The 12,729-nt window shown below is 38.5% G+C and overlaps 1 protein-coding gene across 1 annotated transcript in view; it reads right to left on the bottom strand.

The window, feature by feature from the left end:
• Positions 1–1,132: 1,132 nt before the first annotated feature.
• The window catches only part of LOC117296932, a 33,163-nt gene continuing 21,566 nt past the window's right edge, over positions 1,133–12,729 (bottom strand). Inside the window, exons 2-5 of the mRNA XM_033780039.1 lie at positions 8,351–8,544; positions 6,176–7,501; positions 4,915–5,903; positions 1,133–3,230 (exon numbers count right to left, since the gene is read on the bottom strand). Of these exons, the coding sequence (XP_033635930.1) occupies positions 3,099–3,230; positions 4,915–5,903; positions 6,176–7,501; positions 8,351–8,534 (2,631 nt within the window). The 5' untranslated portion in view covers positions 8,535–8,544 and the 3' untranslated portion in view covers positions 1,133–3,098. The remainder of the gene's footprint in view (positions 3,231–4,914; positions 5,904–6,175; positions 7,502–8,350; positions 8,545–12,729) is intronic.

The following is a 12,729-nucleotide window of genomic DNA, read 5'->3' on the forward strand; positions in this document are numbered from 1 at the left end:
AAAAACAGCATTATTACCCCTACCTTAGTAAGTTTAGGGTTAATATTTATCATCTGCATAACTTACCTGTCACTGTGCAACGGTAGGCGACACAGGCGACTGGCTATATTTGTTACAAAATCAGGGATTTTCCAGCAGTTCTGAAAGTGTTGCAGCCTTCATGTAAAGAAATTCTCCACTACTCATTGGTGTGTAAGCAAATGAGCATAAAAATTGCCAGTAACACGTGTTCAAGCATGCGCAGTTCAAAACGGGTGACCTAACAGTTCTGAAATGGTGTGGTGGTTCACCAAATACACAGGTTCTCTAGTTTTAGCCGCTCTGAACGGTCAAACAAACTAGCGCCCTCTGGCGTTGAATCAATGATGGTAGCCCTGTTGATTAGATTGTTCCTTTGATGATACAAGCGTCGAATTTGACGCAGTCAGAGTATGAAATGAGAAAGATAAATTTGCCCATCGAAAATATGTGTCCATTGAAAACAACAACCGTTTGTGCCAAAAAGCATTGGCAGCCATTTTTGTCGCTTAATATTTTATTATTATAACAAATAAAAATCTGCGATGCTATACCGCTCAGCCAATATGTTTTTCATGACATACTGTCACTGTGTAACACTCACCATGCCCCCATAGACCTTTATCACGGTGTGGTCATCTTGATTTTACTCCAATCCAACTCATTGTAACCAAACTGAGGCTGGACGATATAATAGTCTGGTGCCATGCGTGTTAGCATTCATTACTGCATTGGAAACGGGGAACATGACCAAGATGGTGACAGCGTGATAGAGGTCTGTCTGCACACTACATTGTTTATTAGATTGAAGGGGATCGAATAAAGTGGCATAATTACTTTGGAAACGTTGAACCGACACCACCATGCACACGAGGAAATAATCAAAACAAAATAACGACGTTTTGCCGGCACTTACTACAAGCGCAATATCCCATAGATTTTCTACATCGCATCGTTCCAAAAACTTAATTCTTTAAGTGTGTAAGTTCTTAATGTTTTTTGTGTGTGTGTTCTGAATAAAAAAACGTGTACAAGGGATCATTTTCAACAAGCTGGGATACATGTGTAAAAAAATTATACAATGTTGGTGCTTACCAAAAACACAATGAAACAGTGATGACCACCTCTTCTAATGCTATAGTGGGTTTAATTATTACCAATGTGGGTGAAAAAAAAAAAATCTTACAATGCACAATTCTTGAGTGAGACGTGATAATCAGTTTGCCGGTAATAGTGCTAAACAACATGTGTTCCTGACATTAGTTACACTGCCAAGTATTTCATTATCTATCAGACTACACTACTATCGAGACATTAACCGTTTCTGAATTTACGGTTGCGGCTGTTATTTTGTGCATAGTCTTCCTTCAGCAACAACCGCAGCCACAGATTTGTCTAAATAGGTTGGGATTGAAGCATGGCCGAAAAGAAATGATCGTATCATAAGGCGTGGCATCCAAAACTGTCGAAGAAGACTAAAGTAACCACAATTAAAAGTAAACAAAATATCGGGTGAATGAAAACATCAAAGTCATCCACGGAAACAAAATTCCGAAGGATGCAACTTCTTTAAAGTGCATCGTTCTTTCTGAAACCTATCTATCCTTTTGTTTAAATTCAGTAAATATTGTTAGAACAATTAACTGAAACTCAGACAGTGGGGTTTTACAATTCTACTGGTGACGTAGCTGACAATACAATTAAAGGTGAAAATACAATGGTTTCTAGCGTGTACATAGTGTTTAAAATAAAGAACTTTAGCCTTTGAAGCTAATAATATTAAATATGATATCACTAAAAATAGTCCAAAACCAAAGAGCTCATATTCAGAGAAAAAAAACGTGCTCAGCAAATACACACCAATACATTGTATAATATAAAGATGTTTAGTATGATCTATTCATGACTGGTTTTCATCTAATTAGCTTTGCAGGGAATTTGATTAAGCAATGGTTTCTACTTTGAAACAGCTATGTGAAATCAGATTATTTTATTTGCAACGTGCACATTCATTAAAACCAATCTAGTTGTGTCAATCAAGACAGTTAGTTCTTAAAGAACTCAAGCCTTGAAATTTGATTTAATTCATTAATGAGATGAGAAATGTCATTCTCTATTTTTAAACAAAACGATTGAAGGTAAGTTTTGTTTTCAAGATTTTGTAACTTCTCATTTTGACGAAAAAGTTAGACCAAAGTTTTCTTACAAGACGCTTTACAAAGCATCTTGGTTGAAAATATTCATCTGCATTAAGTTTTTTCGTTGATTAAATATTCCTGTAAGAAAGCCTTTCAACGAAAACCAAATAATCCCAAACTGTAGTTTATAACTACTATCTTACACATGTAAGTGCAGCAAAATGTCATATTTTTGAAAAATAAAATAATTATTTTAAGCTTAAAGCACACCGCACCATTTCCAACCATAGTTTAATTGCACCTTTTTAGAACAAAAAATATTGCACATAAATTTTAGTCCGCATTATTTTGCGTATTTTGTGCACAGTAATAATTATATTAATTTGTTTGTTATATTATTCTATTCTTCTAATCCTATACAGATATTGATTTTAGACACACAGTTTATCCATCATAACAACTTTAAGTACCATACCGGTATTTCATTGTGCTTGATTAATACTATTTCATATTTATAACATCAAAAATAAAATATATTTTCGGAATGTACACACTAGACTTATACTTAACTTGAGCTAATCAATATTCAAAGCATGATATGATATTCTTTACAACGTTCACATCATACGGCAATATACTAAGATAGTTAACAATAGCTTTCCCCAAATTAAATTTGCTCAATCAAATTATGGCAACAATACACAACTTGTTGTCTTTTATGAAAAACAAAACATACGTTTAAAAGACATCCAACTAAATTGTAATCACACTTCTGGCGACTCATTTTCTTCGTTAGAGAATAGTTTGATAAATTTCTGTTCAGTCGATTGTGGTGAATGCTGGGAATTCCCTTTTATTGTCTTTTGTGACGTTGCCTTGGTTATGATAGCAATTTGGGCCTTTGATAAGATCTACATATCCTGTATTCTGTAGACTTCAGCTTCAATTCAAAAGTAGCGCCCTCAGTAGTTCTTCTTCTTCAAACTTCTTATCTTCTTCATTCAAGGCCTCGGCAAACTCCGTCAGTCGGCGAAGCTCTTCCAGTTGGCCGATGTCAAAGTCAATTTCCTCTAACTAAAAATCCACAAGAAAAAAGAAGAAGTTTCACAGGCTATTTTTGCAGCCGCAAAAAGCAATATCCACTAAGTTTAAACAAAGATTGTGCCCGACACGAAGTGTAATTTAGGGCCTACCTCATTTCAGTAACATGTTCATCATTATAGTTTTAAAATGTTGTGTCGTTTGCTTGTTTCTGAACTGATACTTCATGAATATTTTTTAAAATCTAACACCAACAAAAAGTTCAGTGCACGTTTAAAAACATTGCAAAACATGTTTTGCTTGGGTCTTAACTTAATCAGGGTCGAACTTAGATGTTTCATTATATTTTCTAAATCTATTAATAAATTGACGTTTCAAAGAGAGACGACAACAAAGCTAAATATAGACTGACATCAGGTGAGTTTTCGAGGTAAACATTCTCATTAAAATCCTACGACTATTAATTGACTGAAAGTACGCTATTCGATAGTGAAGTCTCGTAGTCTCTCGAGAGATCTCGTTCTTGATTTAAAAAAATGTTATGGCTTAGTTTGCGAATGTATTTAAATTTTTCGTAAGCTCAAGCTGAGATTGTATCTCAGAGATACCGTACATAATGAGAAACTTTAAAGACACTGGACACTTCTGGTAATTGTCAAATACAAGTCTTCTCACTTGGTGTATCTCAACATATGCACAAAATAACAAACCTGTGTAAATTTGAACTCAATTATTGGTCGTCGAAGTTGCGAGATATTAATGGAAGAAAAAACACCATTGTAACACGTAGTTGTGTGAATTCAGATGCTTGATTTCGGGACCTCAAAATTTAATTCTGAGTTCTCGAAATCAATGTTTTATACTATCAACAGCTCTCCCATGCTTGTTATCAAGTAAGTTTTTATGCGAACAATTATTTCGGGTAATTAATAATAGTGGCCACTGCCTTTGAAAGAGAAAATGAAACATCGATTTTATTCCAAAGAATTCGATGCGTCCAAAATGATGCCAAGAGGGAGAATAGTCTGTTCCCTGTTCATGTTCATCAGAAAACAACTGTATGTATACAGATATTTGAGGAGTGGTACAAGCATGGAGGAAGAACATATTTTCTTCCTCCATGGTACAAGTTACGATAATTATATCAATACACACTTACTTTAAGCTTTACATAAAGTATTCCTATTGACAGCAACGATTGTTTATCGAGAGATCATTTAGATACAAAAGTGAAGTGACAAAAGCAGAGGAGTTTATCGTGTCTGTTTCTCGCCTCGTTACGAGTGGCTGCACCAGGAAGTGTTATCATTTGAATCACTCCGTGGGTGGGTGAGGAATTAGCTAGCGACAGAGTTTCGATTAAAACCGTGCAAAGTGATAAATCTAAACGCACATAGACGTGTGAACACGACTTTCCCCTTGAGATAATTGATATAAGTTTCCCCTGGGTCTAGTGCAGTTTCAACATAGTCACGATTTCCCTCCCACTCTCATGTTTAACAAAAACAATGCTGTTCTGAACTGTCACATTTTAAACATTGCTTGGTTTATAAAGTGAGCCCCTCCCCTCTCAAAAAAAACAATGATATTCCATGAAAAAGCTCTCACTAAGTACACGTCATGTTGTGGTTGTTTCACTTATGAAAACATATTGTGAACTCCGTACTTTCTATGGTAATATAAATATTATAGAAGCTACATTAATGTTGTAACTTACATCATCTTGAAAGTCATCAATGTTGTCTTTAAAATCTCCCCATCTCCCGTCCTCCTCCTCTTCCTCCTCCCCCTCGTTATCTTCGACTATATTTCCTGACATTCCAAGAGCGTCAAGTAAGGCATCTTCCGAAACAGGCATGGCTTCAATTGGTTCTTGGTCCATGATGAAGCTCCCATCTCTCGTGTCGTAGTAGACATCGAAGTCACCGGGCCACTGCTCGTAGCCGAGATCAGAGGGTTGAAGTAGGATGTATGGATTCTGGTACCCATCTTCCTCATTGCGTTTGGGCTTCATGAGGTCTCCAATCATCCTCCCCTGGACGTAGTAACCCACGTGGGGACCTAGTAAGGCATCCTCGCCATCACGTCTCGTCCGTGGCTGCTCCACAAAGTCGCCCCAGTTATCCTCCTCATCAGCTTCCTGGAGGTACTCGTTGTACAGACTAAGAAGCTCATCATCACTCAAGCTCTCCAGACCTCTCCCAGTCGGCGAGAAAGATCTCTGAAACACCGGCGGGTACTCGTTAAAATCCTGGTAGTCAATAACTCGAGGGGTTCTCTTCACTTGACGGCTGTTTTCAGCATTCATGAAACCTAGTATATCTTGGTTATTTTTATCCAAAGCCAGCTGCAGTTCATCCTCTTCTTCTTTTCTCTCGAGTTCATCCAACAGCAGTTGGTTCCGTCCAAGTTCAGCTGCCATGTCTTCGATGGACGATATCAGAACGGCGGCTTCAAGTTCAGTGTTCAGAAGACCCAACAGTTCATTGTATTTAACGAGTGCATCATTACGTTCAACTCCAACTGTCCAATCAGGATCAAGTATCGCTTCATCTGCCATGGCGTCAGAGGCTGAAAAGACTGGGAAATATTTTTCTCGCGAGAATGGCTCAAGTCCCGTTTTAGGGTAGCGGATCTCGTCAGGAGGACTTCTTGGGTCAATTTGTCTCCGGAAATCTGATGAGCGGGGATCAATATCTAGGTATTCTGTTGAGAAAAAAATAATTTTACAATAATTATTTTCAAGATTTAGATTTGTTCGCGGGAGACATGATTCATACAAATTTTACCAATCTCCTAGTCATGTAAAGATTGGGCAAAGTAGAGCACAACCACACCAGTGTTTTGATTAAGTGCTGCCCATTTGTAAAGCAATCCAGATAGGATTTGAACCCGTTTTTATTGTGAATCAATCCAGTAAAGGAAATAGGTTTTTAACATTTTAACAGGCAGAGATCTCAATTGTAGTTTGACATTACCTGATGGGTCACTCCTCTTGCGATAACCTTCAAGATTCGGTAAGCTCTCCACATAGACCTTCAGTGACTCTTTCTCATCATCTCGTTTGTACCCATCGTACGTGAGAGTACCTTCCCTGTATGGTGAACCTGGTACAAGGAAAGCGCCCCATCCTTCCTCTTCACTATCTTCATCATCTTCACCGTCAAGCATCTCATCGTCCTCAAGGAACTCTCCTTCTTCTATCTCATTCTCATCACCTTCTTCTCCTCCAACCTCTTCGATTTCATCTGCTTCTGCCTCCGCAACAGCCTCGTTATAATAATTTGGCAGTGGAGCTCCGACGTAGAACTCCTCACCCTCCATGCCGGTGTTTTCATCCGCTTCGTTTTTAAAGTACTTGATGAGATCCTCGAAGCGTTCCTGTGGGGTCAGTACTTGGTCCTGGTCCATCTGAGTTGCCTCGTCGTCTTGTTCTTGTAGTCTCTCTAGCGCGTTGATTTTCTCAATTAGGTCAGATTGACCTTGGCCTGGATCATCCCAGGAAAGGTCTCGCTTGCTTCTATGTCTGGTACCGGCCTCAGGCATTGATGCAACATCCAGCTTAGAACTACTCTGGATATCTTCACCTTTGACATCTGACACGGAAGTATTGGTATCTTCCTTTGTTTGATCCTCGGGTTGGGTTTCTATGGTGTATATGTCTTTCTCATCTTGAACCTCGTCATTCTCGTTTCCCATCATTCCTTCTTCTGTGAATTGGATTTCATTTGGCTCCAGTTGCTCTTCGTCTTGGTACTGGACGTTGCCATCAGCGCACAATCCCAACTGACACAAGAACTCGTCAACAGTCTGGTCAACCTGGTTGTTCATTTCTTCCACCGGGATCCCATCGAATGCTCCACCCGGAGTATCAAGATCTATTCCATTATCAACCACGTCATCAACAGCACTGGACCCGTAGTAGGACTCTAAATACTCATCGAAAATATCAAAGTTGCTGGACCACATCTGGGATTCATCTTGGTTATAACTGGGCTCATTGGGGAGGTCGTACAGCCACGGGGAGACTGCACTCTCTTCAAATGAGTAATAATCCATGGATGGTTCCATCATAAGGTAGTCGAGGAGATCTGACTCACTACTGCCCAAAGGGGCTTCCCCATCCATGACGTCACTGTCGATGACATCATCTGTATCTTCTTCCATACTCCCATTGATGACCTCATCCACTTCGTCTTGTACTATCTCTTTCTCCTCCTTTGGTGCCTCGGGCTTATCGTCAGGGGTTGGTGCTGAATCGATTGTTTCCAAAGACTCTTCCTTCAACAGAGCCTTTTCGATATCTGCAGTTAGTAACAAATGAAATTGTGACTATTATCATCGATACACACGTATCCTGGCTATAATAGTTATATAACATTATCTATAGAAAAAGGTTCATGATTTAAAAAACATTATAAAAATGCACTGTATATGCAAGCAGGCTTTCTTGGCTATGGGCTAGTGTTTTGCCTTTAAGGGTTTGAGTTCTTTTTTGTAGGACACAAAGCACAATGTCTACAGATTTACATTGAACTTACATGGTTTAAAAATAATGGTGGTAGGAAGCATCCCTTAAAATATTACTTGCTGAGGTGCTGTAGTTTTTGAGAAATTAGTAAAACACGTAAAGGAAATAATTTTCGTCTCAAGAGACGAACATTATTTTAGCGAGTACAACTAAAAGACAGTAGACACTATTGGTAATTGTCAAAGAACAGTCTCCTCACTTGATGTATCTCAACATATGCATCAAATAACAAACCTGTGGAGATTTGAGCTCAGATGGTTATCGAAGTTGCGAGATAATAATGAAAGAAACAACACCCTTGTCACATTAAGTTGTGTGCTTTCAGATGCTTGATTTCGAGACCTAAAATTCTAAATCTGAGGTCTCATAATCAAATTCGTGGAAAATTACTTCCTTCTCGAAAACTACGTCACTTCAGAGGGAGCCGTTTCTCACAATGTTTTACATTATCAACCTCTCCCCATTACTCGTTACCAAGTGCGTTTTTATGCCAATAATTATTTTGAGTAGTTACCAATAGTGTCCACTGCGTTTTAATATACCAGTATTTGTATTTTACTCATTTCTCAAAAAATGAATAGTATTTTATACTGTTTATGACAAGTGAGGACTGAGAACACACCTTCATCAAGATCGTCCAGGTGTTTGACCTCTTCCACTGCCTCTGTGATCTTTGTGTCTGGTCCAATCACCTCCTCCTCCTTTATCAATGGCTCCTCTAGGACGCCTGTGGGCGCTGCGTATACTACACATGACGTCATCGCGGTCATTAACACCAACACCCATAGTGAGTTAGATACAGCCATGTTCAAAGACCTGATGAAAAAGGGAAACATTGTACACAACATGATTGAATTGTACAATTATTTCTTAGGTTTCTTCCATTTTGGCTGAAATTATCAGACACCAATTCATCCTTTTAGTCTGACAAGAAGTTCTTGTGTATACCCGAACGCTCCATTTAAAAGTGATAATTTGCACACGAAAGAGAATACACATTATATTCGATAACAAAACAAAGTTCTTAATCATGTCGTACAAGAAACAAAGAATCGGAATATCTTATGAGGGAATCTTAGTCTGGGCATGAAAGCCTTAGGACTTTTTTTGTTTCGTTTGTTTTCTATTGTAAAACAACAAAAAAGGAGTTGTGAAGTTGCACGAACAAGGCGGCAAAAGCTGTGTCCCATACCGTACAAATGACGGCCTTGAGCACGCACGGTAAAACACGACAATTTTTTCCCCTTTCATGCCTTTGGTTTGACATCTTCAGGATATGAAGACTAGTCAGTCAACAACGACCTAGTGAAAGATAGTCACGTAGACCGAGTGGTACACAAGTAGGCTAAGATGGGTCTAGGTTAAATCACTATGGACGGTGAGGCTAGCAGGCATGACACACGACCATCAGCACGGTGACTGCAGAAAGACTGATTATAGAATGTGGACTGAGATGAAGAAAAGATGGAAGGAAAGAGGGCGGGAGAGACACGGGGGCGGAGAGAGATGCAATTATTGGAGCTTCAGATTCTGATGTAAGGTTTAGTGGACAGAGAAGAGTGCCGAGAGGAGGGGAAATAATGATCTATTTAAGGAGAGTGTTCTAAAAGCCCAGTTTCATGAAAGTTATTGCATTTCAAAGAAATAACATTTTACTTTAACAAGTGCTTGGTGAGGTGTTTCTTCCTTAAATCATGCAATCATTCGGAAAACCGTCTGGTCTGACGCGATTCAAACGAGTTGAGAGCAATAAGTGTTGTTCGTTCTCTCTTATTAAAGTAAGATAACGTTTTAGTAGTAAACCCTTTAAAGAAAACAACCTTTAGAACCCTAAGTACAAACAATCACAAAATGCAAGCAGTGAAACTATTATTTGAGGTCTGCACCGTTCTAAATAGAGTTTTGACTTTTTATAGTCACTCCTAATTTATAACTCACTGTTGTTATAACTCAATGTGCTTTAAAAACTGGGGCAATGCCAATGCAAATCTTATTTTGGAGCACAGTACTTGATGACGTCTTATGCACCTAAGGGTTTGAAGAAAAGTCACTGTGAGTTCCAGTATTTTAACAGCGATGTTAATTCACTGTACGCTAAGAAATCTACTCCCTGATTCAATCACGTCCATCGATATGGTCGTCTGCTCTTTAAGGGAAAACGCCAACTGTATTAGTGAACGAAATTGATTGGCTCAATGGAAATGTCCTTTAGCCTATTAGGTGAGCCTGTTGTATTTTCAGACTGTTCGCGTCTGCGCTGTACACCCCAAAAGAGATTAATTGCCATGACAATCTAATTACCGTATTCTGCCGGCGAAGATACCATTGTGGTAAATTGAATTCAGGTTTATTTGTAGGCACCACGCGTTATTACCGGTGCGATTGTTTGCCAAGCACTTCTCACGAGTAATATTAGACGTGCTTTTGCATTCGTTTCCTTTCAAGTTTTTTTGAAAACCACAACTGATGCGCGAGTGGCAACAAATGCGACCGCACGAACGCACGAACGCGACTTCCTAGCTGCTTGTACTCTGACGGTGCAAATGCCGTTCGTAATTAGCTGTGTTCTGTTGGATCATGAAGTTCATAAAGTACTTGATGGTATGAAATTTGAACTTCAAATCTTATTCCGCTGAAGACGAGCAGAGTATACTGTTCGAAACGTCGAGACCTAACCGGCTCTTCTCAGAGCCAACATACACATCAAGTTTACACATGGTTGTCCCCACAAGTTTACTACTTGTTAACAGTCTTCCTATTTCCCACCACACTGCAAAGCTTCAAACAATATTATTCACATCGTACATGGGCATTAGGTGTGCCGTGCAAACAAGTATAATAGTTGCCTAGTCGTTTCTTTATCATGTGCCACTACCATCCCGGCTGCTGGAAAATGCTATCAAAATTGAATTCACTTCAATCAGGAATGAATATTTTACCATGATTTTTTGTAGGATTTCAAATCATTAGGACTACGGTTCGAACCCACTCCGAAAAAATGTTAAACTAAGATTACAGTGACTCAAAGTTCGAACCAGCCAAGACATGTGTTCTTAGTTCGAATCCATCCTTCCTTGAAACTCGTTAACTCAACTCCAAGGGGTTAAACGACGACATGACAAGGTAACTTAATACTGGGGTTCGGATCCACTTTGGTCAGGGCACGAATCACTTGTCAACAGGTCACAATAAACAAATCGAGATGCATACGATTTGTTTATTTAGACTTCCAAGAGGAGATCAAATTTCAGCAAGGATTCTACCATGCAACCCACTGATGAAAGACATGATTATAATATACAAGAAGAAGACCATGAAGACCAATGATCCTCTTTCAATATGCAGCATGTGTCAGGTCGGCATAAGAGACGCTGCTACTAAATCCCATGGGGTGAAACATCAGACTTTCGTCATTTCTAAATGGAAGTCATTATATTACCCATGGTCTAAAGGGATCATGAAAATGTACTCATAAACCAGTCGATGACATTTACATCTTAATGAGATCTCACGTTCGTTTTGAGCAAGTAATTTAAGCGTATATCTCACAACACAAAAGCTGCGCCAGTTATTAGTACAACAAAATAGTAAATCTAATATTATTAAAAGATTGCTTTCTTATTAACATATCAACCTATTAAAGTTGTATATATGTCGTCCACTCTCGTGTCTATCACTCGGACTTGAGATCTACAAAACAATTGACGTTTGTTTCAGGTGGATTGTTATTTTCATTGTAATTTATACAGGGATAGATCAACATATGCCCTTCCTGAATAACATTTAGAGTTTTATCGGCAAATGTTGATAATGTCACTTGGGAACACTTCTTATGTATATTTTGTCCCACAAAACAACCAACAACTTGACAAATATTGGGGCTGCCATGGAATTCAATTCAATTCAACTCAATTTAACGCAGTTGAAGAGTAGACGTTCCATATAATGATTTCGGTGAAGGTGTGAGTTACTGACACTTAGGCGAAGTGACGCCTACATGGTCAAACTACTCAAAGTAGAAATAAATGCTTGAATGATTCTCAGAAAATATTACTCGTCAACTAATACAGAGATGTCATGTTAACGGTATCCACCAATATAAACTAATTTCACATCAAATGCTTTTTTTCCCCCAAAAAAAGTTTTCTGAAATTTGCCTTGTGCATTCTATGCTGCGTACAACTGAGCTAAAGTCTGCTTTAATATTAATAAAGAAATTAGATTGAATTTCAAATGAGATCTTATATGAAATAATGTGCACATCTAGAGATGTTACTATCTTTCAGATAAAGACAAGGTAGTCTATATTTTCCTGATTAACGTCAGTGTGGATTAACATTAAGCTTTACACGGTAAAAAAACAAGATTGCCGCACCTGATAATGTTTCATCGAGAACACACTTACGTATAAAATGTCAACAATATTTCTTGTATAGGCCTACGCCTATCTTCGAAATCTATTACATTATAATGTAGTATCGGAATTCTCTCATTAATTTAATGGGGATGAAAACCGTTTCTGATTCTTTCTGACAAAAGACTATCACCAACCCATCATGCAGAGATGAATTGATTGACTTGACAGAATGCATGGCATTACACACTTTCCCAATCCCTCGTCCGTTGGGGTTTCAGTCGGTACGGGCCGCTATAACGAATGAACAGGTAGTTCATCAACTATCAGGGGACGATAGCAAAATGATATCCACGCAGTATATTCATAGACAACCGGTGTCTGTATACACCCGTATGTTTTATCTTCCAACCTTAAAAAGAAGTGGTACATGTTTGATATGTTTGAAGTTAATAAAAAGGGCGTCTATTGACGCGCAGCACACAGTCAACTTATTGTGTACAACCATATAGCAAGGTAACTTTTATAGCAAGGTATACAACTATAAATACGCGAGCATTCAATAATCGAATTAGTATCCATCAAAGCAAAGAGTCAATAAACTTTAAAAAATCAAGTCCATATTGAATGTTGCTCGGATCAGGGAA

Source organism: Asterias rubens, chromosome 11, assembly GCF_902459465.1.
Source record: "Asterias rubens chromosome 11, eAstRub1.3, whole genome shotgun sequence".
In the NCBI taxonomy this organism is placed as follows: domain Eukaryota; kingdom Metazoa; phylum Echinodermata; class Asteroidea; order Forcipulatida; family Asteriidae; genus Asterias; species Asterias rubens.